The sequence below is a fragment of the Vitis riparia genome, chromosome 4, assembly GCF_004353265.1.
Source record: "Vitis riparia cultivar Riparia Gloire de Montpellier isolate 1030 chromosome 4, EGFV_Vit.rip_1.0, whole genome shotgun sequence".
In the NCBI taxonomy this organism is placed as follows: domain Eukaryota; kingdom Viridiplantae; phylum Streptophyta; class Magnoliopsida; order Vitales; family Vitaceae; genus Vitis; species Vitis riparia.
Genome location: NC_048434.1, coordinates 20,969,766 through 20,995,119, shown reverse-complemented (window position 1 = coordinate 20,995,119; position 25,354 = coordinate 20,969,766). Strand labels below are relative to the sequence as shown.

General features: G+C 33.9%; 3 protein-coding genes across 4 annotated transcripts; 2 read left to right on the top strand and 1 right to left on the bottom strand.

The window, feature by feature from the left end:
* Window positions 1–9,975: 9,975 nt before the first annotated feature.
* LOC117912297 (F-box protein At4g35930) lies at window positions 9,976–12,759 on the top strand. Of its 2 annotated transcripts, none has more exons than XM_034826832.1 (6): window positions 9,976–10,117; window positions 10,281–10,351; window positions 10,486–10,978; window positions 11,674–11,748; window positions 11,844–11,953; window positions 12,069–12,759. In XM_034826832.1, exons 3-6 carry the CDS (start codon window positions 10,604–10,606, stop codon window positions 12,328–12,330), a joined length of 822 nt encoding a protein of 273 aa, XP_034682723.1. In that variant the 5' UTR covers window positions 9,976–10,117; window positions 10,281–10,351; window positions 10,486–10,603; the 3' UTR covers window positions 12,331–12,759. The 2 variants fall into 2 exon arrangements, with proteins under 2 accessions (XP_034682723.1, XP_034682724.1); XM_034826833.1 differs by having other exon boundaries at window positions 9,976–10,180.
* A 2,149-nt stretch (window positions 12,760–14,908) lies between these two features.
* Window positions 14,909–22,705, bottom strand: LOC117913142 (protein FREE1-like). The gene is made up of 10 exons (XM_034828081.1): window positions 21,763–22,705; window positions 20,934–21,020; window positions 20,679–20,810; window positions 18,284–18,415; window positions 16,708–16,773; window positions 16,482–16,592; window positions 16,305–16,397; window positions 16,045–16,078; window positions 15,455–15,525; window positions 14,909–15,259 (listed from the first exon to the last, which is right to left on the bottom strand). The coding sequence occupies exons 1-10, from the start codon at window positions 22,534–22,536 to the stop codon at window positions 15,185–15,187; spliced, it is 1,575 nt and encodes a 524-aa protein (XP_034683972.1). The 5' UTR covers window positions 22,537–22,705; the 3' UTR covers window positions 14,909–15,184.
* A 552-nt stretch (window positions 22,706–23,257) lies between these two features.
* Window positions 23,258–23,908, top strand: LOC117913527 (heavy metal-associated isoprenylated plant protein 27). The gene is made up of 2 exons (XM_034828519.1): window positions 23,258–23,353; window positions 23,432–23,908. Exons 1-2 carry the CDS (start codon window positions 23,258–23,260, stop codon window positions 23,816–23,818), a joined length of 483 nt encoding a protein of 160 aa, XP_034684410.1. The 3' UTR covers window positions 23,819–23,908.
* The last annotated feature ends 1,446 nt before the right edge of the window (window positions 23,909–25,354 follow it).

Here is a 25,354-nt window from a genome sequence, read left to right as displayed (position 1 = left end):
AGTACCACCTTTGAGTAATATAGTCTTTTATATGTTTTTCTATCATACTACATTGATGTAATTTGTAGTAAAGGTGATTGAAGTTGTGCTTAATGTTCTATCCTAAATGGTCAAATTAGCAAAAAAGAGAGAAAAAAATAAAAAATAAAAAATTAGGTTTCCAATTTATGAACAACATTACTCAACTAACCTCAATCACTTTATACAAAAAAATTTGACATACAAGTGAAGTCACTCTTATCTTAATTATGAAGATCTAACCATATGATTGAGGATCTTATTAAAAACACAAGAGAATTCCCTTATCTTAACACTCCCCCTAAGAAATCACAACGAGACAAATTTAGAATAAGTTTACCCCATTTTAATCTCATCTCATTTATTCAAAATAATTTTCACTCTCATCTCATTTCAAATTTTTAATAAGGCTCTCATAACTGTCTCACCTTGTCCCACTTCAATTTAACTTTTTTATTTTTTTGAACATTTTTAAATTTAAAAAAATTGATTATATTAAAATAAATATATTTTACAAATAATAAAAATATGATAATTTTGTATGAAAAATATTTTTTATTATTATTATATATATTAAAAATAAAAAAAATTAAATTTAAATTAAATTAATTTTATATATAAATTAGATTGGGCGGGATGAGACAATATCTAAACTTGGGGTTAAAAAAAAAATTAAATTCACTCACTGTTTATTTAAATTTTAAATCTGTCCTATTTGAGACGAAGCAGAAGGAGGATCCAAAAAAGTTTACCTCATTACCTTCCCTATACTCCCAAGCATCTACATTATTTTTCACCCTTTAATAAATATAAATAAATCGGGAAAAAAAAAAAAGTGAATTATACAGATAACCTTTTTTATTAAAAGATAAATTAATGATAAATAAGAAGAAATTTAACAGAGAAATGGGACATACAGACAGAATTCACAGCTTTTGTCGGTGGGGTTGTTTTGATTTTTTTGAGTGATTTAGGGTGTGGGTTTAGGGTACCCCTCCTCCAGTAGGCCCCAAGGCCACCCTCCAGAAAGGAACACATCATTTACGTGAAAAAAGTAAGGCACAAAATGGAAACAAAGTGGCTTAAAGGCAAAAACAACTGCAGATGCACAGAAGCAAGAAAAAGAGTAAACAACAAATTTAAGTTTGGTGACTCCCACCGTAGCCTCTCTACCAATTAACCAACGTGCATCAAAAATCTTATCTCCTATCTTTCCCAAAAGGTTGCATTACCCAATCAAGAATTTGCATGTAACCCTAGCTACATGAAAATGAAATTTAACTTCATATACTTTATAAATAAACAAATAAATTCTAAAATTTCCCCTTTCAAATTTGATAAGATGGTGACTACTTTTGAAACATTATTCATAGGAATGGTAACGGACCAGTTGGAGATGTGTTATTCCAATTTCAATGTCGTTCGATTTATTTATATATATTATCATCCTCCTAAAATTAAAAAAAAAAAAAAAAAATTAGGCTAAGGTCGGGTTGCTCCACATAGTTTAATTTCTTTTTTCATTTTTTTTTTTTGAAAATTTTAATTTTATTAAAAATAAACATGATTTATAAATAAAGGAATGTTAGAAATATTTATAATTTATTTTAATAAAAAATAATATTTCATTTTAGTTAATTTTTTTTTAAAAGAACAACTAAAATAATTTTTTTATTTAAAATTATCTATAATATATGACTATGTTTGATTCTTGAAAAATTTGAGGGAAAATGTAAAAGAAAAGAAAAACGGAGAGAAAAAGTAAAAGGAAAGAAAAAGTGAAGAAAAATAAAAAATAGAGTTATATGATGTTTGTTTTTTTACTTAATTCTAAATAGAACCTTAATGCTTAATAGTGTTAAATATTAAGTTGTTTGTTTTTGTAATATTTTATTTCTATTAAGTATTAAAAAGTAAAAAAAAAAATCAATATGTTATTTTTTCTATTTAAAAAAAATTATATATTTTGGTTTTTCCTATTTAGTAAAAAATTGATTATAAGTCATAAAAGAGTAGAAAAACAAACAACTTAAATTCTAAAACTAAATGGCTTTCAGTAAAAAGCCAAAAAAACAATTAAACATGATAAAATCATTTTTCTTAATAATTTTTTTTTCTTTGTACTTTTCAAAAACCAAACATAATCTATAAGATGGGACATGATAAAGTCGTAGTCAAACCTTCACGGGCTTTTAAAAACAACTTTTCAAATCATCTTTACCTCAAACCTTTTCTATTAGGACTAGCACGAGGCTAATATTTTCATCCTATATCCATAGCTAACCATTCATCCATTGAAGAACCATTGCTTTTATTTGTCTAAAGTATCTATCCATATATACTCGCTCACAAGGCTTATGCGACCTAATCCTCACAAAAGCATATAAGACAGAAAGAATATGTAGCGAGATTCAGTCGTGGATTTGAGAGAACACCAAAACTCTAATTAAAATATTTTTGTGTTGAAAGGAATCTCTTCAACGTGGACTTACCGTAACCGTAAACTAGTTTTCTTTTTCTGGTTGTTTACATGTTGCTTTTGTCCCTCAACAGGTCTCTTTCAACTGCGACATTTCAAGGTAGTCCATAGTTTTTAAGCCATCATTCTTGTTATAAGGCTCTTAGGTTTATTTTTCAAGTTAAGGTCCATATTTTTTTCTAAGTCACGCAATTTTCTATACATTAAATTATTATTCCAAAACCAAAAAAAATATTTTCTACACTTCACATGCAGGGCACTGTGTAGTGCCAATCATGCGGCGGCCGTGGCCGTATGTGAAGTGGGTGGTTCACGGGGATAATGTCTTTCTACTCAGAGAAAGGGAGGCTTGTGACTTAGAAGTGGGATTAGAAAAACAAGATGGGCAAATGGGTGTTGGTGTATAAGGTTGGAAAGTGAAAAGGGTCCAAGAAAAGAAAGAAAAAAGTTTGGACACTTTCAGTGGGGTGAATGTGATCCCATTTCCCTCTCTAACTCAATCTTATCGTATATGAAATAAAGTTAGGGAATACCAATAAAAATAAAATTAGCATTTAAAAATAAATATATTTTAATATTAGTTTTCCCATTTGTATTTATATATGTCCATACTCCATAGAGAGCCAAGTAGTCAATTAGGTATCTTTGGGTGAGGACAATTTAAGTCATTAATATTTTTTTGATGCCATCTCACGTTCATTTGTGGTCCTTGTTTAGGGATTAGACACCATGGCTGTCCATCATGCATTGCTGTTGCGCCTTCACTTTCGTCTTGGTCCTTCAACTCTACTTATCCATCTTGTTTGGGGCAGCCGCCTACACAGTGGACACTCAAAATTGACAGAGCCCCCGGAACCACGGCACCCACTACAACTACTTTATCAGCGTGCTTACAGTCCTCCCAATTGCTTTATCCACATCCCACGTTTAGTTCCAAATATCCCCCCGCTCGATTTATTTATTTGAGTTTTTTCATTTCTAAAGACATAAGGAAACACATGAATGATGAAAACTTTAAGTATTAAATTGTAATAACTAGCAACATATTGTGTAGATGTTATTCATTTTGGATTAAAAGGACTCTCATGGTTTTAAAACGTTTTTATATGATTAAGATAAATTCGTACTTATATAATGTCAGAAACTTTCTATTTTATTTGATGAATCACTCATATGCAAATACAATATCATTATTATATCCCATGAAATTATGAGATTAAATGGATATACATCTCTCATGAAGTTAAACAAAACCCTTACACCGAAATGAAGAATTAATTTTGATACTATTTATAATAATTGTTTCATATTATGTAATATTATCAATTTTAAACTTAAAAGACCCTTACAATTTTAAAACTTACATAATTAATAAAAGTTTATACTTATATAACATTAAAATTTTTCTCATTGTATATAACATTACTAAAATCAAGAAATATGATCAATCACATTATATCACATACATATTTACGTTACTTTATTTTATATCAAATTTGATATCAATGTTTTATATCTTAATCTTATTTAAAAAAAAAAAAAAATTAGCCGCATTATTTATATTTTTTTATCTTACTATTTATATTTTCATTTGATTATATTTTTTATACAAATTTTAAAGGTTGAAAATTTGATAGACCACCTTAAAATTTTTCGATTTTAAGATATTTAATGGAGAATGATGAGAAACCCAAAAGCCCACGATAGGAAATGATGAGAATGCATGTGGGTCCATGTGTGGGTGTCTGATTATTTAGTAGGTGGGAGAGAGGGAGAGGGGGAGGGAGAGGAATTTGTGGGAAGAATATCTAGTGGGGTATAAAAGGAAAAATAATCATAGACTATCATAACATATCAGCACCCAACTTTTGGCAATCATCAATGTTGTAGACCTAACACTTCGCCTCCTGATTTATGTCTCTTTAAACAAAGCCCATCAGGTATTACCGTATTAGCATCAAACTCCACGTCTCCATCCCCTGCCAACCACCGAAAACTATGTGTAACTTTAATGCCTAATTCTTTAGGGGCATGTTTGGCTCCTCCGACATACATCTTTCTAATTGAATGAAAATGAAAATGAAAATAAAAATTAAAGTCTTATTTTAATAATTAGTTATGGTCAAATCTTTCGAACTTTGGCTCCAATGTCACATCCGAAATTATATGCGGAGAATTAAACAATTTAAAAATACATAAATTTTTAATTAATTTTAATTATATTTATAATTTTTATAAGATAATTAAACACGGAAAAACCATTTTTTTAGTAACTTCTTTTTTTCCTTAATATTTATATAGGGAATCAATTATAATAACAATAAGATTTCGGTATTAAATCTTTAATACTTTATTTTCAATTTCATTGAATAATTTGTAGTTAATTATTATGAAAATTTTCGATAATGTGAGTCCAGCTGTAAAGGAAAATAAAAACCATTATCCTTTCTTGGCTGGGTAAACCTGGAATGGTTAGTGGAGTTGTGAGTGAAATTTAGAGATGTGGGATTGGATTGAGGTGCCAATTTAAGATTCCTCTGGTTGGGAACGCAAGTGGAATTGGAAAGGCCAAAGTGGGTGGTCTAAAAAAATTATAAATGGAAATGGCTCTGAAATCCTACATCTTTGAACTTAGTGGGAGACATCCAATTTTTTTTTGGTGAATCATGAAAAATGTGCAACTCACGTGCTACAATTTTCTACTAGATTTTCTCAACTCCCACTGCACAACATCCCAATGACAGTAAAATGATAAAATCTGGTCCCACGGACCGGACCGGACCGGTGGGATGGCCGGATGGGCTACCAAGCCCTCTGGTCCTGACTTCGTGGATTAAGTCTGCTGATTTCGAGGACCATAGTAGTCGAATGGGCTTTGAGCCCAAGAAATGCTCACTCACAAAGGCTTAAGCCACGTGTTCGGCTGTGACCAGTGAGAATGGTTTCTTCAAACATATTTCTAGTTTTAAAAAAATAAAAATAGCTAATATGTTTATATTCGAATTTTTCCGATTCTGAAGGTGCTTGGATTTTTTAAAGGGTTAATTGTTTAAAGGGGTCAAAATAACCCCAATATTTGCAAATATATCTCATTAGTCAAAAAGCAAAAAAGTTTACCTGATTGAGACAAAAATGTCATTCTTTTTTTTTCTCTCCAACACATACAACTTCTCATATTCTGCTTCATTTACAGAACGACTCCTCATATTTTCCAAAAAATTTCTCTCATCATCTTCTTCTACTTCATTATCTTCCTTTGGTGCACAAAACGAAAAGGCCATTTCCTCTTCCGCTTCATTTACAGAACGAGTCATCATCTTTCATTATCTTCTTTTATTTCATTATCTTCCTTTGATGTACAAAACAAAAATATCATATTTCCTTCAAAAACCCTAGAAAATTTCTCGTCTATCCTTTCATCATCTATTTCATTCTGAATCCTTGGAAAAATTGTTATTATATTTTTTTTCAAGTTATCTCATATTATATCTTCAAGCATGAAGGAAACAATGAGTTCATTGAAGAGTGATAGGAGAAATTTTTTTTAAAAAGTGGCGTCAAAGCAAAAATGGCAATTGCAAACAAAAGAAAAAAGTGAAGTAGAAGAAAGTGAAGCAAATGAAAGCAAAGCTACTGAGCAAAAATCTCAATTACCAACAAAAGAGGCAAGTGATTCTGCTAAACCGGCGAGTGTAGTCTTCACATTTGATAAATTATTGAAATTTTTAGAGATGCTACGCAATAATATTTGAATATGGTTAAGTTTATTAGTTAAATGCACGAAAAAAAATTTAGGATTTATTGAATTGTATTCAAAGTATAAAATTGTTATATTTATAATTTTTTTTTAGTTCTCCATTGTTATCAGTTATATATTTTGAGTGAATAAATTTAGGTTTGTTAGCTCATGTTTGAAACTATTTGGGAACCATTACAGTGTGTTGAAAAATAATAAATTGCATATTAATATTGTTTTAGTTTTATGTATTATTATCAATCATGTGTTTAGAGTGAATTGATATAATCAATGTAATAGCATCTAATTAAGGATAAGTTTATATTTAATTTATGAAAGGTGTTTGAGTAGGTCTATGTTCCAAATGCAAGTAGATGATATTCTTGTTGACTATGTTAATGAGTTTCACCCAATTCATTCCATGAAATGGTTTGAGGTGGACATCGTCTATGTCCCTATTAATGTCCGAAGTATGCATTGGGTATTGGGAGTAGTTTACCTTGCTCAGAGGATAATATTTGTGTATGACTCATTGATAGACATTAATAATGATAACCGACTAAAATTAGCCATAATACCTTTAGCTAAAGTGTTATCACGTATTTTGCATGTTACATCATATTATGGGAAGAGTGGTGATCCTAAGCGTGAAGAACAGTGGGACATTGAACGATTGCATGATACAGTAAATTGTTTTTTGCCATCTTAATTTTGATTACTTGTGTTTCATGCAGTGGTGATTGTAGGATGTTCTTGATTAAATATGCAGAATACTTAATGCATGATCATCCATTCAGCTTACTGACCGGTGCCCACATTGATTGGTTTAGAGAGAAAATGACAACTGAAATGTTCTACTTCAAAAATTTACCCATGTAGTGGGTTTCATTTTGATTATGTACAAGGTTTACATGTTGTTGAGTGTTGATTGTTATTTTGGATGAATTTGACTTGATGCTCAAAGTTACAATTTTTGTAATGTAACTATAACTGTCAACTTAACTATAGTTAAGTTATTTGTTAATGCAATTCAACAATTGTTAAGTTTAGGTGAATATTTTGAGTGTGAATTTAACCTCAATTAAGTTATTTATTAATGCAACTCAACCATTGTTAAGTTGAAGTGATAATTCCAACTGTAAACTTAATTGTGGTTAAGTTCTTTGATAATGAAACTCAACTACTGTTAAGTTCAGGTGAAAATTCTGATTGTGAACTTAACTGTGGTTAAGTTTTTTGTTAATGCAACTCAACTACTATTAAGTTCATGTGAAAATTCTGACTATGAACTTATCCAAAGTTAAGTTATTTGTTAATGCAACTCAACTACTGTTAAATTTAAGTGAAAATTATGACTGTGAACTTAACTGTGGTTAAGTTCTTTGTTAATGCAAGTCAACTACTGTTAAGTCCAGGTGAAAAAATGAACAAAGAACTTAACCACACTTAAGTTCTTTATTAATACAACTCGACCATTATTAAGTTTAGATGAAATTTATGACCGTGAATTTGCTTACCATCATTTGACCTTGCCATATGGATGAATCTTTTCAACTTCTTTGAACGAACTTTTCACTTTTTCAGGACTAACAATGGAGTCTCTATTTTTTACCAACAATGTTGAAGTCAAATTTTGAATTTTCAAGAAACAGAAAAAAATAAAATGATAATATAAAAAATAAATTGTTGGTTGCTTACACTTTTTTTTTTCTTCATATTTTTGTGACCAAGAATGAAGAATAGATGAAACAATGATAAAAAGTTAAACTTGTTCTCTGTAGGAAAAAAGAGAGAATCAGCAACCAATGATCGAATAAAAAAATTAGAACCTAATCTGCTATAAAACAAAGGGAAAGAGAACGTTGTCTTGGAGGGAAAAATGAGGGGGAAAAGGGAAATGAGAAGTTATATGTGTTGGAGAGAAAAAAGAAGAAGAACATTTTTGTCTCAATCGGGTTAATTTTTTTGCTTTTTGACTAGTGGGTTATATTTGCAAATATGGGGGTTATTTTGAGCCATTTAACCAATTAACCCTTTTTTAAAATGCTTAGAAAATTATTTTAATGTCTTCTAAAACTAACCCATTTTCCTGATTAATTTTTTTGTTTAAATTCTTATATAAGTAAAATAATAGGGTGTAATTTGAGTGAGTTGACTCGATCCAACTCGATGTTTGGACATGCTTAAGCAATCATTTTTAATACTCAAGTCAAACTTGGGTTATATTTTTTTTCAACCAAGCTTAATTTGAATTGAACTTAAGCTAATGTTAGAACAACTCGAACTTGATTTAATATTTTTATAATATTCATAATGTATTTTATCTTATATAATAATATTCATTTTTTTTTTTTTAAGACAAAAATATCAAATTATATTATATAATATGTTTTTCATTTTTTAAAAATATATGTAAATTTACGTTGATTTTTTTGTTGATATCTTGAAATTTTGTCATATTTATTATTTAAAGTTTTATATAAATACATTAAAAATGATTTTTAAAAAATATTATAGATAGATTTTGATTATGCAATCAACCAACCTTAGTTTAACTTCAACAACCTGAATTCAACCTGAGTTTAGAAAAATAAAGTTGAGTTGAATTTAGCTTGATTATTTCTTAATTCGAGTAGTTGATCCAAATTGTAGCCTTATAAAATAATAACTTATATGAAAAATATTATTTTCTTAACTTTTATATTAAATTATATTTTTAAGTTATAAGTTTTTTTAATAAAATTAATTAAAAAAATATAAAAATTATTATTGAGTTTTAAAGAATAATCTTTTGAATTTTATAATTCATAAGTTGATCCAAATAGGGCTTTAAACAATGCTACAGCCAAAAATATCTTCACCATTTTATTTTATTTTATATAAACTTCAATGTTGGCTTGTCTTAAATTCTTCATTTCCACATTATTTATATAAAAAAATATCCATAAATTAATTAGTTATTAATAATTAATTTGTTTATTTATCATTTTATTTTTATGAAATATTTTTTATTATTTAAGGAATAACCATGATTATAATTTTCAGTATTTACATAGAAATTACACGACTTTTAGAAGAATCATGTTTCTCATCATCGTCAATAACAAGTCTCAGTCCCAAAAATCAAGGGCCCATATCCGACCAATTAGTAAAACAAGCAGGCTCTGAAATTGGGCCTCATAGTCCATTTACAAGGCACAATTTCATCTGCACTGTTGATCTAGCCAACTAGATCCCCAAAAATTATTTCTAAAAACCCGAAAATACCCCTCATTGAATTTCAGAAAAACCGACGCTCACCCGTAATTAATAGCGCGTGAAAGGTTCATCCAGTCCTGTCAAGCATTAAAATACATCATGAAGAATGGCTGATTGAGGCCTACCCTTAACCGCCCCTCATCCACAATTTAGTCAAAAAAAAAAAAAAAAAAATTTTCATTTCCCTCTCAAATCTGATATTTAAATATTAAATTAAACTTAGAAAGGAAAATCGATCCTTATTGAGAAATTAACACCGCAATCTCAGTGGTCAGTGGACCCTCAGATCTACACCGTCAGGCCCAGAACTCAAAGCAGACTGGCCCAGTAAAATTGCCGCAAATAAAAAAGCGCCACGTGTTCCTCCAGCTAGATATCGAAACATATTCGCCATTTTCCACGGTGTTTTTTTATTACTCCAGTAACTGTTGATGAAAATTTTGGCGGGCAATCACAATAAATTCAAAACCAAACCCTAGAGATGTCACATCTCTTCCCTCACTCTATCAACTTTCTCTCTCTGTTCTCCCTCCCTCTTTCTACTCCCTCTCTCTCTTCGTTCCTCTGCTGCTCTATCAGTGGCTAGGGTTTTTCCCGATCTGATCCAGTGCTCTGCGTTTTATCAGGTTGATCTCAATTTTTGAAGGGATTCAATTTTTCTGCCATTTCTGCTTTCTGTGATGAATCTGGTCATTTTCTCTGTTCTTTTGTTATTTTAATCGCGTCATCATTCTTGATTTTCTTGTCTGCGATGAGAATATATGCGAATGACCTCTTTTTGTTATCTAGGATTTTGTGCCTGTGATTGGGTGCTCGTTAGCGTTGAGGTGAATTTGGTTTGCATTCTTCGGTGGAATCAGGTAAACTTTTTTGTGATATATTCGGTGTACTGATGAAAAGATTTATGAAAATGTGATGGATTGCTTTGGTTTATTTGTAGAAACATTTGATCTTTGCTGGATTTTAATGGGATTTTTGGATTTGTGTGACGCAGGTTAAATTGATGGAATTCTAAGTTTATTTTTGGTTTGAAATTTAAGACCTATAAGAAGAGCATAAAAGAGGGAAAAGACCAGAAATCGAGCAGGAAAAGGAAACAAGAAGGGAATATTATGGGGAAAGTATCTCCAAAGGAGAGGGGAATGAAGACTCCGAAGCAGAAAAGGCGACAGAGGAATTCAAGCAACAAGTACCTCAGGCCGGGAGCTCTCGCCCAGCTACGGTATAGTAAGGCTGCGACAAAGTCATGTACCGACCTTGTAAAGAAACAAGTGGCGGTGTTGGATTCCAAGAAGGCAGATAGTGATATTGCACTGGGAGGTGAGGCTATTGATGAAAGCCTTCCGATTGCATCTCCTGAGAAGTTTGGATTTTCACCTGTGATCGGGCAGCTTAAACAGAGTAGTTTGATGGGAACGCCAAGGACTCCTAGGTTCGATGAGTGTGAATCCGAGTCAAAGCTGGAGTCTCTTCCTATGGATTTATTGGTATTTCATGTTGCTCTCGTAGTTAGTAGCCCTCGTTCTTCTGTGATATACTATAATTTGCATATGCTTATTTCCTAGTTGGTGCTAATCATGCTATATACTCTTTGTCTATGACAAGTTAAAGAATGAATTGATGAAATTTTGCTTGGTCTTCATTGGGAGCTTGAGTGTGTAACAGTTGTTTTGAGGGTTTTCAAGAATTTGAATGCCAAAACCCCTTTTATATTGCAGATTGGGACTTTTCTTATGCTTCTCTATTTTCAGCTTAAATTTATAGATAAAACGGATTTGTGCATATAAGTGGGGCTAGGGGGATGGACAGATGGAACAGCAATGATAAAGGATCTTCTGAAACTGACAAAAGTTGGTAAAGAAGTTCCATTTCTAATCACTCCCAGGATAATAATGCACATGTTTAATAAAATCCAAGATTTAACACTCTGTAGACTGGAGTCTTCAACAGAGAAATTGATGCATTTCTCTGGATGCTAGCCTATAGATGTGTTCATAGACATGAGTATCATGTTTCAACATAGGTATGTGGTGTCAAGACACTAATACTCCTCAATAAGCATAGTAGTAACATGTTTGGTGTTTATTCTTTCCAGAATTTAAACTGAGATCTTCATGGTATTAATATTTCTTAATATTAACTCTGCGGAAGTACTGATTTCAATTATTTTGTGAAATTTGAGGTTAAAATACTATGTCACCTGCACCATGACCAATTGAGGGCTGTTTTTCATGTCTCACAGAGGATTAGGAAGGCAGTAAGCTCTCTGTTCCTCTCTTTCTTTCACTCAGACACAGGTCAAATTTAAATGCATATTCAAGATGGATAACAGCGTTTATACTATTGGGACAGGTTTTGCTTGCTAGGCAATTCCACTTCAATTACACAACCCCAGACCGCTCACGACAGGAGATGTTAAGGACAATGACTCCACTCCCAACAGAGCACTGGCCTTTTGTAAGGTAGACCTACAACCCCTAGTTGTTTTTTATGTTTTCCTTTTGTCCCTCTTTCTTACTGTTATGCTTATATTGATTCTTCTGCATTGTTATCTTTGAACTGGTGTCATATTTGCAGTAAGGGAGATGGAAAGGGTGTCTTTCTGGCTAGTCCACATACCCCAAAAGCACCAAGGCATGGTCCCCGGCCACCTTCTCGCTTGAAAGTTACTGAGATGCGGCAGATTGCTGCTGTTCTCTTCCAGGAGTCAGCATTACCTTCAAGATGCATGGTTCCATCAATTTTACCAAAGCCCCTCTGCAAGTCCTTGGCATCTAATCGAGTTCTATTCTATGAGGACGAGTTGTGTCAGGCTGTTGCTCAGAATAAGCTTCTCTAAGATCTTCCTTTCCTTTTTGGTTTCCATGTATATAATTTCTTCCCTATCCCTATACCTACAGGCTGTAGTTAGAGTATGCAAGTTTTGTAGTTTTCTGGGCAGTGTTAGGTTTTATGGAACTTCAGGTTTGCATTGGGACTTTAAAGATTTGGGTTGACTGTTATGGGAATAATATATTTCAATCTGGTTGCTTGTATAGTTTTCTAGATACTTTTGAAAGAGTGGGTAGTTGATTTTCTAAGTAAGAAAGTAGTATATTGATTCATATCAACATTGATTGTCTCTCATCTTGAGAGTATAATGTACAAGGGATCTGTCCTTATTACATGAACTGCATCTTTTGCATCTCCCCCTTGATGATCTAGATCTCTTTGTAGACTTTTGTTAGCATATTTTTGTGTTTGTGGATAATGTAAGTCTGTTGTTTGAGGTGCATGGCTGATAGATTTGCTGACTTTAAATGCATTGATCAATGAAATGTCATTGCTTCATGCTAATTTTAAACCAAAGGATTGATTTTATTTCTTGGATGCTTAAACCAAAGATAACTAACTATTCACAATGGGCATGGTAGCTGGTTTTGGAAATTGAAACAGGTGGGTATACTATGATATTAGGACGCCCTTGTTTGAAAATTGGATTCTCAGAAGTTGATACGCTTGTTGAGGACCTGGTTGGTGATCTCATAGGTTTTCTCTGCTGGATGGTGACTATCCCATAATAAATATTAGGAGACATTTGTGCATGTATAAGGGCTGTGTGGGTTACACAGCATTGGTACCTTAATAGTTGCAGTACCACAACATCCTTGGTTGGTCACTTCAAATTCTGTGAAGACAGTAACAATATTTGTTGATTTCTTCAATTACCTGCTATGGCGTGTGGGCTGCCTGCAATAATTCGAATGGGATGAATTCAAGGTTGGATGAGTATGATTCACCAAACTAAGTCGGGTTTTGAATAGATATCCAAGTAGACAACTGATTGAGGGAGACGAGTTCAGAGGAGAGGTTGGAGTCAAAGAGCAATGCTGCTTGGTTGAGTGACTCTGCACATTACTGAGCAGCATTGCTTTGTAACTCCTCTTTGTATACCTCCACCTAATGGTCTTTGTGATGGCACACACCCTATTTGGTGATGCACTTAATACTGAAACTCTTCTTGCTTAATTCATATATTGCCTGCCAAATTTATTTATTTTTCAGCAAGAAGGAAAATGAATGTGGACTCAGCTCATCCTAAAGTGTTCAGAATATAAATCAGTACCCTGCATGTTGTTGCAAGAAATGACTCCACCTGCATGAAAATCGAATCTGAACTCGCTTCCAACGCACAATTGGAACATGGCTTTGGTTAATATTTTATCCATTTGATCTTCTTACACTACTGCTTGTAACTTCCCTATGTATGTTTTGAACATCTCTACGTGGTCCGGTAAACAATGAGACACTAACATGGAGAAAAAGAGAGAGCTTTTCTTATAACTCAATATGTATCACTGTAGTCTTAGTAAAATTACTAATAATCGATGCATTAGGGGTGGATATCTTCGGTCTTGGAACCTTTTCTAGGTGTTGTGCTTTTTAAATTTTTAACCCAATCTACCTCCTATGTTGATTTCTCAGCTAATAAATTAGCTAACTTTATGCTCCCTAAATTAATAGCCTTTTGAAAATCAATTTATTAAACTATTAGATATATGAAAAAAAAAACCTCAAAGAAGTCCTTGAACATGTACACTTAAATCTTAATGACTATAGAAAGTAACACAACAAATTTTATCAAGGATCATATTGGTTTGATTATAGAAACTTCTACTTCTAAAACGCAACTTAATCCATTGAGCAAAAATCCTAACCAAAACAAACCAGGGAATCAATCCAAACCAACCCGTGTGGCTTGGTTTGTGCCCGGAAAAAATGGCCGCCCCTACGGAAGAAGTCAAAGGGAGCTCTCCATTGCTAAACCTTCCTGTTGGTTTTTCTCTAAAGAAGTCCTTTCCCAATGGCAGGAAATTGCCGTAGAGTTTTGAGGTGGTTGTTATTGCCTGGATTCATGATCGAATCTCCAAACACACGATGTGTGTTTAGTTGGGATCATGGCAACAGCTGCTACATTATAATGGAAGAAAAGATACATGTAGAGATGGAGAAGAATGGTTAAAGAACAAGAAACATGTCTTTGGGGAAGAAACTGCATGACTTCCTGAATGATTTTTCTCTGGGCTTCTTCCAGATGGCCACCGCACCATAAGAGAACAGAAGAAGAGACTGGTGATATGGAGATTCTTATGCCATGAAATGGTCAACCATAACTGGAAACTCGAGCAAAGAGCATTAGATGTGGCCCTATCCATTCAATAGGAAATGCCCACCAATTATTGCAACCAAAAAGAGCGCATTAGATGTACACAAGGATACCCTGATCTGGGATTTCTCATTTCAATGACTGAAACTGCTTGGCAGAAGTAATACAATCTCCATGATAAAGAAAGTTGACATGCAGATACAATTCAACACTTGAACACATTTTGATTTTTAGACATATTTCATTCATTTGATGATTGTTTCAGGACTCATGATCTTAAAAATCGATCAACACTGCATTGGTTTGTGTAATAGTTCACAGTGAAAGGTCATATATATATGTGTGTACACTTATATACACAGTAAAACATAGTAGAAACTGCAATGAGGAAAGAAAAAAATTGTAATATCAACTCCTAAATCATGTTTATAAATCCAATAATCCATATTTTTATCGATTAACATAACAACTTAAAGAACTCGGGAAACTATTAACTGTCTTTGCGTTGGTTGACTTGATGCACAAGAATCAGCAACGAAACAAGTTATTAAGCAGTCACAAGAAATGGATGCTGGCAAACACTACACTCTATGGTCTCTGAACCAGAGGTCGGAACCTGGACCTGCACCACCAATAAATGAAATGCATTCGGGTAAAAACCAAATGGCAACATAAAAGATGAACCTAGATTACACAAACCATTAAAAGCGGTATTGCATGCATCTGGTGAACATAAGTCCAGTTTCACTATTCCAAATAGAAATGGCAAAGTTACAAGATACTGATAATAAGGAAAAAATTGGACAGGGATGGAAACCTGCAAATGGACTGTGCAAGTTGGACAGGCAACCTCCCTCATCTGCATCCCAGATCCATCAGACTTCAAACCTGTAGATCAGCACATGTCAGGTATTTCACAAGGGAAAGGGGAAACATTTTTCTTCAGCAGAGAACAAATGACTATATGTACAAAGTTATGTGCTCCATCTAAACATGTTTAGAATCGTAGGGTTTCACCCAGGAAATCAAAATTTAAATTCAAACAGATAAGGGAGAAAAAGCATCTTCAACCAAGAAAACTAGCCTATATCTCCTTGGCTCTTCTAATGGAGTGCCCTGTTCCCTGCTGAGGTGCCATAGGAAGTCCGTAATGGGGATTTGAAAATTTGTGACAAGCAATCCCCACCAAAGAAAATATTCTGGGTAAAAATGGCACTTGTGTACCTCCACTCTTTGATTTTTTAGTATTCCCACAGGCAGTAAAATCAGTGGCAGGGAATGCTACCATACAGTTCCTAGTCTACTAGACCTTAACTGCTTCTCATTCAATGTTCTTTTAAAATAAAATGAAACATGATGGTCTTGTTCAGAAGTAACCTGAAGGACAATATTTTTAACAGTTATTACCTGATGATGTCTTGCATTTTCTGTCCATCTCCTCCTGTATTATCACCCAAAACAATTGTATATTAATAGAATTTCACATGACCTCTTATAAAAGAATGCAACATCTCTAGATATAATCTCATATTAGAAAAGATTGTATCCAAAGATAGTAAGAAAAGAATATCATTCAGGAAACAATAAATTAATAATGCAGTGATGTAGAATAAATTCAAGATACAGAATCAATGTTTTAGATTCTCAGGGTGGAAAGCTCAAAACACCTGAAGCTTTTTTGCAAGATCTTCATGTCTCTGTAATCCAGAAATTCTGTGAGCAGCTTCACTTGTGCTACTTAGTCTTTGGGTTACTTCCGCCTATAAAGCAAATAGACAATTGGATCAGTGCCAGAAACAAACAATTTAGATTTCCCAACAGGGAAATTTACCAAAAGTTCATACCATGCATTGGTCACAAACTCGAACTGGTTGAGCACCCTCCTCTGCAGTGAGGGCAATTCTACCTTGAGTACACTTGTCACAGAAAATATCCCCACAGTTCCTGCAGTGATGCTGAGATGAAAAGGAATCTCATAAGGATATTAAATTGAAAGAAAGACAAGTATCTTAACTTAAGCAAATCCTACAGCTAAAAGTCAGTAAATAATAATTCATAAAAAGCTCAAACCTTTCGCACAAAAGGTCCAAAATCTATGCAACAAGCTGTACATTCAGTAACTGCTTCATCAGGGACCTAATTACAATAGAAATTGAGAAAAACAGAAATAACAAACTCAGTAATCAATTCTTTTAAAGTTGAATATTCATTCAAAAACAAAAAACCTAGTTATCAGTGTAATAACACAATCATAATCTAGCACCTTATTAGGATGTGAGACTTTTAACTTGTAAGCAATAAAATAAATATAAAATTTGCAAATACAAAGTTAACATTTATTTGAAAACTATATCCGTGCAAAATGCAAAATAGAAATAGTATGTGAAACACAATGAACTGCTCTTTTGCATGCAAGAAAGCTTGACTGCATATGTAAGCCCTAGGTTATTTTCCATAACTAACATTTTCAGCACATTCTTAATTATTTTTAATGGAGAAGAACCTCAAGATATATCAAAATCCATGGCAAGGCACTAGAAACAAGCCTGTTTACTGGGAATGGTCATTTATTTTCTTTCCACCTACAACAAAGGTAGTAAAAAGAGTGGGAAAGGAGCCTTCCTCCTCTTAACCATGTAGTATTGATAATCCTATCTTCTAGCCAAAGTAAACATTGCAGAAGATTAAAATAAAAAACAACCATGTTTAAACTAAAACATTAAATCCAAGGAGAAAAGCATCAAAATAGACAATGAATTCTGCACAGTAAAAGCAGAGAATTACAAACAAATAACTCAGGGACCAGGTTTGAGCCCCTTTGAGGCATTTCTTAATATAAGTTTGTTTTACCTATATATAGAAAACAGAGCCTTTCAAATCAAGATTTACAGGTTCAAAAATATGTTATGACAGTCCTGTCTTAGCTTACTTTAACCTATCACAGGTAGGTTGTATAAAATTATAAATATAAGATGTTGACCACATTAAAAGATACAAGGTGTACCACTAAATCAAGCAAGTCATTCTACTGGTTCAACCAAAAATGAAAAGCCAGAGACCCACTTGACCTCATTTCCATGGAGTCTATTGTCCCTCAAATTAGTTATCTTAACCAGTGAACAATAATATGTTGTTAACATGAGTTTAGTAATTACAATTAGTTTGATTACTAAACTGATAATTGTTCGTGTGAAGGACATGCAACATGCCACAATCTTCCCCATTACTTAAAGTGGGAAATCATCATGGAGATTTTATACCCAATCTTATGATAATACCAATAGGCCTGAATCTTCAAGTTTGGTTGATCTGGATATGAAATTAATGCATGAAAGAATTAGGATGCTTAGAACCCTGCAATGTAAAGAAATAACTGAAGAACTATATATTTTACAGACATACATATAATCTGTAATTCAGAATTTTCAACAAGAAAGGTTGCCAAGGTTATTTTCAGCTCTAGGTGCTAATGAAAAATGACCATTCAGATGTGTAACTGAAAGATAAAAATGTCAGCTTTACTACAAAACAATCACTAGCATACAGACAGGCATAGAACATTTATAATCTACGGTTAATGATTTAATGAAAATGTTTTGATGACTCATCTTAATAAGTAAAAAACAGATGAAAATCAAAATTATACCCAATGATCCTTCTCCTCATTGCTAGACTTCATCATGTTTATCCAATCAGAAAAGCCTCTTTTTCTGTCTGCATATTGCTCAGAGACCTTGAAAGAGTCAGAAGAATTGTTCCTTGTATCCATCTCATTGAGCTGCTTTCCAAATAAGAAACAAATTTTAGTTTCAAGGCTCTTTATATATATATAGATGTAGGCAAATAAGAATATTATTAATAGCACCTAATAAAAAACAAAGGGCATCAAAGTACACAAAGAATATACAAAGGTATGGAAATGACAATGGGTAGGAGAGGGTAACAAAAAGCACTACGTTCCCATAACAAATTGCCCAACCAATCAAGAAATTCTAAAATAGACATAGAAGCTCCATCTAAAAACCTCCTAGCCCAAATCCAAAGAGAGCATAAGAAATAGTTTCTGGGAGCTTGATCTGTTTATTCCACATTGACAAATGCTCTACGATTCCTTTCCTTCCAAATGGCCCAGTAAGGCTCTCTTATCTTTGCAGTTTTTCCTGTGTTACTTAGCCATAAACACCTGGCAACTCAAGTTTTCCCTACTCAATCACAGTTTAATAGTTTTTAGGCCTTTCTGTCAGACACCTTGTATCAGGGTTGGACATGGTCACCTCAGCTGGGAACTTAATCACATAAAGGAACAACATGTAGAAACATAACCAGTAACATAAAAGGGAAAATGAAAGATGTGAACACCTCAGCTGGGAACCTTATCACATAAAGGAACAATTTAGAAACATAACCAGTCACATAAGAAGGAAAATGAGATAAATATGGTGGAAGGAATAATGTTCCAAACTATTTATCAATTTATGAAAAAAAAACAAAAATGAAGGGAAGATGGTAATATAAATTTTAACAATATAAAAAATTTCTTTCCATTTTTAATTTTCCTTTGATATATATTATTGGAATTTTAGCTAAAATATAAATTGAATGAACATCTGAAGAACTTAATATTTAGTTGCAGAGTGACATGCTAAATTTGATGTCATCAGCCAAATGTTTACTTTCAGACAATGTTAGGTTCCTAAAAAAAATGCACAAGATTGAAGATTAACAAGTTGGCTACTGCTTATGATTGAGACCTCAAGGTATTTTAAGGCTTCAACAAAAACAAATTCAAGTTGGCCTTCAGAAAAAGAAATCAAGTGACTGTTAATCAGCATTTTCATCAACTTTAAAGTTTTAATCAGCACTTTCATCAGTTTTAGATTTTTACATAAGCAGCCTCTGTTGGTGATTTTTAATAGACGTTCCTGTGTCTATAATAATAGAAAGATCAATAATATTACCAATCAAAGCTGCCTGAGATGCATAATAGAAAGATCAGTCAACACATTCTCTAACTGCAAGGCATTCTTGCAAAATGATGTGGATGCATGATCACCTTCTACAACTGCACATACTATTCCTATACTGGCAACACTCAAATGTTCATTCCATTAGCAAAGCTGTTATTTGATTTCATGCACGTCCCCATAGTTGTCCCATTATCAGATTTTCACAACCTACCATTGAATGTCATGACTAGAATCACAGGGAATCAACCAAATGGTTGAACTAGCTCAAGGTGAATCTCATGAGGAAACTAATAATACATAACTAATGGCAATCTGTCTAAAACTATTGATGTGTAAGTGTCAAGCTTGGCACCATGTATTTTCAAATAATCACTGAATTGAACCCCCAGAGTATAGAACTCATCACTCTGCTCATATCCAATGATTTTCCAAATAAAAACATGAGTCATGGTTAGTCTGCACCAGAGTCACTGGTAACTTCCATTGACACCCCAATAATCATTCTTAGATAGAGTTTAATATTCAAAATTAATCCCTCTTTTTATTTCTAGGTCAAGGAATGCATCAAATATTAGGTTTATGAACTTTCCTGCTTGTCAAGTTTTTGATGGATGCGATGCCAGCATATTTAAAATCAGTTGGAGAATTTAGCACCAACAGCCAAACTACTAGATAAAGATGCAAAGAGATCAATTTCTCCCCTCTGATATTTCAAAATTACTAAGCAAAGCATGCAAGACGCTAGCAAGATTTCACTTTCCAAGTGCACTACAACATATGCAAGTAGAAGCATTTAGTTGCAGTATTATTCTAACATATAGCAGTATAAGGTGGTAGGCTTCAAGCTATGCTGGTATGCTTGATGATAGTCAACATGTCTAGTGGTATCGATCTTGTTCAAATGCTTTCCGTAGAAGATCCAAACGATTGGCGGATTTTGATGGAGTCTTGCAGCATTTAGTAGCAGTATTATTCTAACATGTAGCAGTATAAAAAGTTTTACAGAGCTATAAGCTGATGCATGTGAGTCAAACATGGGCATGAAACTGAAAAATAAAATAGGGTTGTTCCAACCTGAACTGATGCTGCTGTCAGAGTGTCCAGAATGATGTTCACAGTATAGTTGTTTGACTGCAGCCTGATACGTCTTGGTTCAATGTCAATGGAGCTTTTAGCCCAGAAAGCAAAGATGGATGAATCCAATACCTTAAATATGAAAAAAAATTAACAAAATTGTCTCAAAGAAATTTCAGTATAAGTTATTCACAAGTGAGGTGCAGCCTATTCATTCAATATTAATAATAATGATACTAAAAGAAACCAACTTACTTCCCATTTTGTCAACATCTCAAGTGGGTATATTCTCAATGTTCGCCCACTGGGAGGATCAAGCATTCGAATCCCATCCAAACCAATCTGAAATATGATCATAAATCATAACATAGTTTAGATAAAATAACTCAATATTTGATTTTAAAAACATGGAATTCATTGGAGAAAACAAATATCAGCACCAGCCCAGTTTAAATTCTATGAAAGCCTGTAAATTGGGATGGTATATAAGTTACAAAGTACCAATACTTCCCAATAATGAGTTAACATCTCCAAAATAACAATTGAATGCCATATATTTGGCTAGGAATCCAAAATAATGAATAATAACAATGGTATAGATGTTAGCAGATGAGCTATTAAGACAAAATCCTCCATCACCACCAGAGAAGAGAGAATCTAATGCTTCATGTCATATAGCTCTTGGCTCCCAAACTTACTCTGAAAGAAAAGATAAACAAGAAGAGAATCTTTTCTAGTTCTCAAATTTCTGCAAACCTAATGGCTGACCTATAGCATTTAAAAAATTGTTTTTTAAGACTGCATGAATCAAATAAGAAAATCCAATGTGTTTAACCCTTAATTTATTTAAACTTTCAGTTGCTAGAACTACAACATAAAAGACAATGACAGAAGGTCAACATAAAAGTATGTAAATTGTCAAGATGATCAATAAGAATAAGCAAAACCGACTGGTTTGACCAACTAATATAAAATGAACCCATCGTGTATATGGCTAAGAATTTTGCATAATTTTAAAATAAGCATTGGGAAAAAGAATTAAAACCAAGAAATCTTAAAACATTAATTTTGTTCTGCAGTAAACCTGGCAAAGAACATCCATGTTGCTCTGCCCTCCAGCTTCCGCCAAAAGCTTGACACGAAACTTCTGCACCCCACTCTTCGTATCGTTCTGAACCTCGATTTTTGGTGTGGCTTTCACAATCTTATTCACCGGTCCTGATCCCACCTCGACATTCGCATTCAAAAGGCTTATGGGTCTCCCATAATCATCAAAGGCCGTCTTCATAGATGGCTCAGGCCCACTTCCTCGACCACCATAAGGCTCCATCTTACTACCATCATAAGCATAAACGCCGCCACCATACCCATCACTGCGAAACCCGGCATGACTACCACTTTCATCAAAATAACCTCCCCGACCGTCAAATTTCATGCCACCCCCATGGTTGGGCGGCATTAAAGTGCTGGCTTGGCCGGCTGAAGTTGAATACGAATTACCCGGAAATAATGAATTCATATTGGAATTATGAACAGGGTACGGAGGATCATAAACGTGGGACGTCTGATTCTGGTCATATGGTTGAAAATGATTAGAAAGTGAAGATTGAGAAGAAAGCTCGGAAGGCTGAAAATTAGGGTTTGGGGGGCATGTGGGGGCTGTAGGAGGGTGACCGGAGACATTATCAGAATATTGAGAATATGAAGAATATGGAGAGGAATAAGATTGGTAGTCGGAGGAGAAGGGTGGGGCCGATGCTTGAAGATCGCTGGAATTAGAGGTAGGATTAGGATCAGAATGTTGTAAGTAAGATTGATAGTATTGGTAATACGAAGCAGTTAGATCACCTTGTTGCATCTCTGAATTCAAGGGTTTTCCGATTGGTTTGCAGAGAGATTACTATGTCAATCCAAATTTTAGGATTAGGGTTTCTAAATCTTTGAAATTCGATTCCGCGTATGGAATTGAAATCAATTGCAATGCATATGGAGCAAACCCACCCAACCAACCGTTGACGCCTAGATTCAACCAACAGGAGGCCTTAGGGTCGGTTCTGATGGGCGACTGGATTGCATGCGTGGTCGAAAGCGTGTCACGATTTGATTGGTGGACAATTAAGAGTTGTTTCTCCACGTGGACTGCGGAGATGACCCACATCTCATCTTCACCTGAGTTGGCGTTCGCTTAAACCCCACGTAATGAACATCGTCCACGTTACGCCTAAAGTCGGACCCGACGACCCGGCATAACAGGTGGGTCGGGTTCCGACCCGGAACGATTTTAATGACGAAACGCATCGTTTCGACGAACGGAAAAAAGTAAATTGAAGGCCAATTATGTCAATGTGGAACTTAAACTCAAACGGAGAAACCCACTGGGAAAGTGACAACTAAATAGCTGATAAGTTCAAAACTGCGCTGGGATCAAGCGGTGCTTCCTTATCATTCTTACACGTGGACTGAACACACACGTCACTCCACAAAAGCTACACGTATGAAAAAGCTTCATCACTCTATTTATACAGGATCTCCACTCTCGGCTATCTCCCGTAAGCTGCTTACAGTCTGTTGTAGTGGTGATGGGGGCTTTGGACTACTTCTCTAATCTCTGTGAGTGTAGGAGCCTGCATGAAAGCAAGCAGCTCCATAAGCTCAGAAAACTCAAGCAACTCCAGGTACATATACATTTCCAAGCTCTATGTCATTTTAATCTCGACGGCTGATAATATATCATGTGTTGGTGTTGATATCAGACGGTCGAGATAAAGGTGAAAATGGACTGTGAAGGGTGCGAGAGGCAGGTGAGGAAGTCTGTGGAAGGAATGAAAGGAGTGACCCAAGTCGTGATCGAGCCCAAGCTGAACAAACTCACGGTCGTCGGATACGTGGAACCCAAGAAAGTGCTCCACCGTGTCAAGCATCGAACGGGGAAGAGGCCAGTCATGTGGCCTTACGTGCCGTATGATGAGATTCCCCACCCCTACGCACCAGGGGTGTATGATAGGAAGGCCCCACCCGGGTACGTGCGAAACCCCTCCCAAGATCCCCAAGTTTCCAATCTCGCACGTGCCAGTTCCACTGAGGTGAAGTACACCACAGCCTTCAGTGATGACAACCCCAACGCATGCATAATCATGTGAATCAGTCACATCATCACATGTACCATACATGCATGCATACATAGGTCCCCGCCATACTCACCTGTTTTTATTTTTTATTTTTTATTTTGTTGTCTGGTCTGTGTCACTGTCACATTTGCTTAATTTGTAGTGCTTTTGGACAAGGCTGAGTTTTGAAATAATTGATTTTAGTTTTTATATTTTATTTTCAAAATTAAGAATATTTTAAAAACAAATATAAGCAAAATCAAATGTTGGATTCAACATTTATTTATTTATTTTCACCAAATTAATCACTTATTTTTGGACTTACGTTTTTTAGTGTATGATTATGATTCAAGATTAGGGACATGTCTAATTATAACATAGACATGTTTAGATTCTACATTTATATCATTATAAGGCAACTAAGGTGGCGATTATATTATTGATTTCTAATTATAATTTGGGTTAATTTCATTTACATTTCCTAATGTTTTAGTTAAACACATAGTTTGGAATTTCATCATATAACTTCCCTTATTTTGAGTAAGAGGAGAGGACAGGGAGTACACAACCAAACAAATGTTAGGGCTTCTAGTAGTAAAACCTGAACTAAGCATATGAGTAGCTCAAAACCTAGAGCTGACATTTCAAGTGGAAATTAATGTTGGATCTCGGCTATCCAAAAAACATAGATGGAAGCGAGAAATTGTAAAATGCAACACAGCGAGGGGTGAACCAAGCATTTGTGTGAAGGAAGAAGCAAATCAATCGGAATGGAGACAGAGAAGAAAAATGAAAGAGAGATTTTTGAGTCTGCAAACAATAAGCAATAAGCAACAACAACTGCAAAACTGTTGTGCAATAGCTTGTAGTTTAGGGGTGAGTGAAAATAAAAAATGAAAATGATAAAGAAGATATTTAATGAAATTTCAAACTTATGAGACTAGATGTATTTCATCGATATTGTTGTGATAAATCACAATAAAAATATTATAAGGAGAAAATAATAAGAAAAACGAAAATCAAAACACACAACAATTTATGTGGTTTGACTTTAAGTCTATATCCATGGGCGAAGACGAATAAGAACTTTCACTATTGTTAAAGAAAATTACAACTCTTCAAGCTTTCAAATCCCAAATACCCAATTTATACCAAAAAAAAAAAAAACTTACTATTTTGATCAAAATCTCTACCTATATATCTTTCCTAATTACAAATGAAGATTCTATATAGGAAGCAAAGTGTATAATTGTCAAAGATACCTTTTCCTAAAGAGAAGATCTCATAATAGGATATTTTCTATAATAATAGGAAATCCACTTTCAAGAATATCTTATATTAGGAAACTATTAATAACTTTCCAAATTGACACAAAATACAATTTAAGACACTTTCTTACAATTTCCACTTTGGCTCAAATTCCCAAGATTCAAACAAACTTGAAAGTCTTCCAAATTACTTCACTTCCACACTCCATAGGGGCCTTTAGATACTACTAACACCAAAGTCTTCCAATTAGGTTTTTTTGGGTATCCGTCCCGTCCCTAATGGAACGGAGTTCAATTTTAA

What these genes read in the sequence shown, in the direction of transcription:
- LOC117912297 (XM_034826832.1), top strand. Translation starts at nt 10,604, where the DNA reads ATGGGGAAAGTATCTCCAAAGGAGAGGGGAATGAAGACTCCGAAGCAG. An exon ending in CTCTTCCTATGGATTTATTG is followed by an intron (nt 10,979 to 11,673) that starts GTATTTCATGTT and finishes GTGAAATTTGAG; the next exon opens with GTTAAAATACTATGTCACCT. An exon ending in CACAGAGGATTAGGAAGGCA is followed by an intron (nt 11,749 to 11,843) that starts GTAAGCTCTCTG and finishes CTATTGGGACAG; the next exon opens with GTTTTGCTTGCTAGGCAATT.
- LOC117913142 (XM_034828081.1), bottom strand. Translation starts at nt 22,536, where the DNA reads ATGCAACAAGGTGATCTAACTGCTTCGTATTACCAATACTATCAATCT. An exon ending in AGATGTTGACAAAATGGGAA is followed by an intron (nt 20,811 to 20,933) that starts GTAAGTTGGTTT and finishes TTCATATTTAAG; the next exon opens with GTATTGGATTCATCCATCTT. An exon ending in CTTGCACAGTCCATTTGCAG is followed by an intron (nt 15,260 to 15,454) that starts GTTTCCATCCCT and finishes TTGGTGGTGCAG; the next exon opens with GTCCAGGTTCCGACCTCTGG.
- LOC117913527 (XM_034828519.1), top strand. Translation starts at nt 23,258, where the DNA reads ATGGGGGCTTTGGACTACTTCTCTAATCTCTGTGAGTGTAGGAGCCTG. An exon ending in GAAAACTCAAGCAACTCCAG is followed by an intron (nt 23,354 to 23,431) that starts GTACATATACAT and finishes TGTTGATATCAG; the next exon opens with ACGGTCGAGATAAAGGTGAA.